Source organism: Sipha flava, unplaced genomic scaffold (assembly GCF_003268045.1).
Source record: "Sipha flava isolate LNK unplaced genomic scaffold, YSA_version1 110_pilon_pilon, whole genome shotgun sequence".
NCBI classification, from domain to species: domain Eukaryota; kingdom Metazoa; phylum Arthropoda; class Insecta; order Hemiptera; family Aphididae; genus Sipha; species Sipha flava.
In genome coordinates this window covers 285139-287718 of record NW_020271727.1, presented here as the reverse complement: position 1 = coordinate 287718, position 2580 = coordinate 285139, and the positions used below count along the sequence as shown (strand labels likewise).

The 2580-nt window shown below is 27.9% G+C and overlaps 1 protein-coding gene across 1 annotated transcript; it reads left to right on the top strand.

Moving 5' to 3' along the window:
• Nucleotides 1-228: 228 nt before the first annotated feature.
• Nucleotides 229-805, top strand: LOC112688406. Its single transcript, XM_025561575.1, has 2 exons — nucleotides 229-458; nucleotides 517-805. Exons 1-2 carry the CDS (start codon nucleotides 229-231, stop codon nucleotides 803-805), a joined length of 519 nt encoding a protein of 172 aa, XP_025417360.1.
• The last annotated feature ends 1775 nt before the right edge of the window (nucleotides 806-2580 follow it).

Genomic DNA, 2580 nt, shown 5'->3' with positions numbered 1-2580 from the left:
TATATGTGAAAAGCAATCACTACTTTTTAAAATTGAAATATTACACATTGACTTTGAAATTGGTGCTATTCAAGCAACAAAAGAAGTTTTTCCGGATGTCAAAATTAAAACATACCGTTTTCACTTAGGACAAGCTTGATGGCGCAAAGTAAGTTGAATCAATATGAATATTTTTAGAAATAATTAATCAAAATCAATTTTCAGATTAATGGCAATACAAATTTAAGAATGGCATACAACGATCAAAAGAATGATTTACAATTATGGCTTAAATCATTTTTTGGACTTTCTTTCATCGCTCCAGATGACGTGGAGGATGATTTTGTAGAGCTTATAAGTACGTGTCCAAATACTACAGATGGACAATTATTTTCTGACTATGATTTGGAGACGTATGTTGTACCTGGTTGTTTATTTCCACCTATTTTTTGGGCTGAAACGCCATCACTAAATCCTAGGTATATATTTACTAATAAGTCAAAAAAAAATATTGTTTACTATATTCATATATTTCAGAACTACAAACGGGGCTGAAAGTTTCCATAGAACATATAACACCCAGTTTACTAGTGCTCATCCTCCAACATCTGTTGTTACAAGTACGCTTATGGAAACTCAAGCAGAAACCGTCACTAAATTATCAACCATTTCCAAAGGAAAAATCAAGCCAAAATCAAAGGAAGAACTAAAAATAATCGAATTTGTGAGTAAACAACACGAACAATATCTAAAAAATAAAACACCAGAAAACTTACATAAGTATTTAACCATAATTGGAAATAGGTATCAGGGCTTTAAAATTTAAATTTTTTTCGATATCTATTCAAATATTTTATATTATTTTATTACAACGATTTTTTTATTGAATTAGACTGAGTGTGAATATAAAGTATCTGTTATTTTTTGTAATTATTTGTACTATTTAACCTAAACACATATAATTTAATACATACCTTTTAACATACAATACACATACAATTTAACCTAACAACATATACGACAAATAACAAATTTTTTTATAATTTTTTTAATAATAATAATTATTTTAAATTTTAATAATAAGTTGACAACGTCGCATCCAATTTCACGCGCAATCGTACGCTTTTGAATAATCAAAAGCGTGTTCTTTGTTATTCCGGTACCGCGCTCAATCGTCTCCATTGTTTTAAATATGCATGCATATAGTAATTTTATATCCATGAAAAATATTGCGCATATTATTCAATGAACTTTAAAAAGATATTTTTCGTAAGAAAATAAGAAATTTATAATCTGTATTATTTTAAAGTACAAATTTTGAAAATTTCAATTTTGTTGTTAGTAAAATAGATTATAATTATAATATTTCTATACATGTCTTCGTAGAAAATGTCATTAAAAAAAAATTATTTGGAAAATATTTTGAAAATTGTTATTTTTTCTTGGAACTGAATTCGGAAAAATATAAATGTTTGAAAAAAGTTTTCTCTAAGCTTTGATATATTATAATGTGAAATTTTCCTATCCTTGACATTCGAGGAGAATTAAGTCTCGTATTTCGGGAAGTATATGTTCCCTATTGAAACGGGAAAATATACATATACGTGTCTGCCTATTCTGTATTTAGGAATATTTTTAAGAGTTTTATATTTCAGAACGGTGACGAATAAATAGAGATTTTCACTGCGTTCAAACTTTTTCGTTAAATACTCGTGAAGAGTATTTGAAACTTTTGATAAGTTACTACACTATTTATAAGGTTAAAATAAACCCTATTGGAATTGTCTTTTCCGAACTGAACCTTTTCGTACACAGGAATATTTTATTCTGATCACATTGTACCCGGGTAGTATAAACATGATCTTTGCATTCAATATATACCAATTAAAATACGTACATTGACTAACGTGCAATAAATGTCTGAATTTCAAACATGTATTTGTTATTGTTTTTAAAACGGTAGCTTTAGTGAAAATATATGTATAGAAAATATTTTTTGACAATCATGATCTTGTCAAAATATACATATTTACACGATTAATTAATTCTAAAGCTTCAATAACGAAAAACTTGTAATTATGTTTTAAATTTAAATTTATTCAGTTTTTAAAAAAAATATATAGCTCGAAAAAAAATTGTTTCTATTAAAATGTTGAATATTTATAACGATGGTTTGGTTACTGAACTAATCGATTTTTTGCTGTCGTTTATGCAGCCAGCCGAATTGTTTTACTATTATTTTTTCGTCGTTGTGTTTTGCAGTTTAATTTTATTCGAACTAAACAGCATATTGTACATGCCTAATGTGTTTACAATCCATACTGCTGCCCGCATGCATTAATATCTGCGTACATTTTTTACCACTTTCATTTTTATTTCCGTTCAAGAGAAATCATTTTTTCTAATCGATTGCACACTTTTAATATACAAGTATTATCATTAGGTGTACCACGAATGTTATTTTGTTGGACTCCGTACCATTTTTCTTATCAGTTTAGTAAACCATGCATACCATCGAATAGCGAATTAATTACGCCCATCCGTTGTAATATATTATTACGTTACGTTCAACTCTTTAACGTTGGCCCAGTCCGCCGAAGA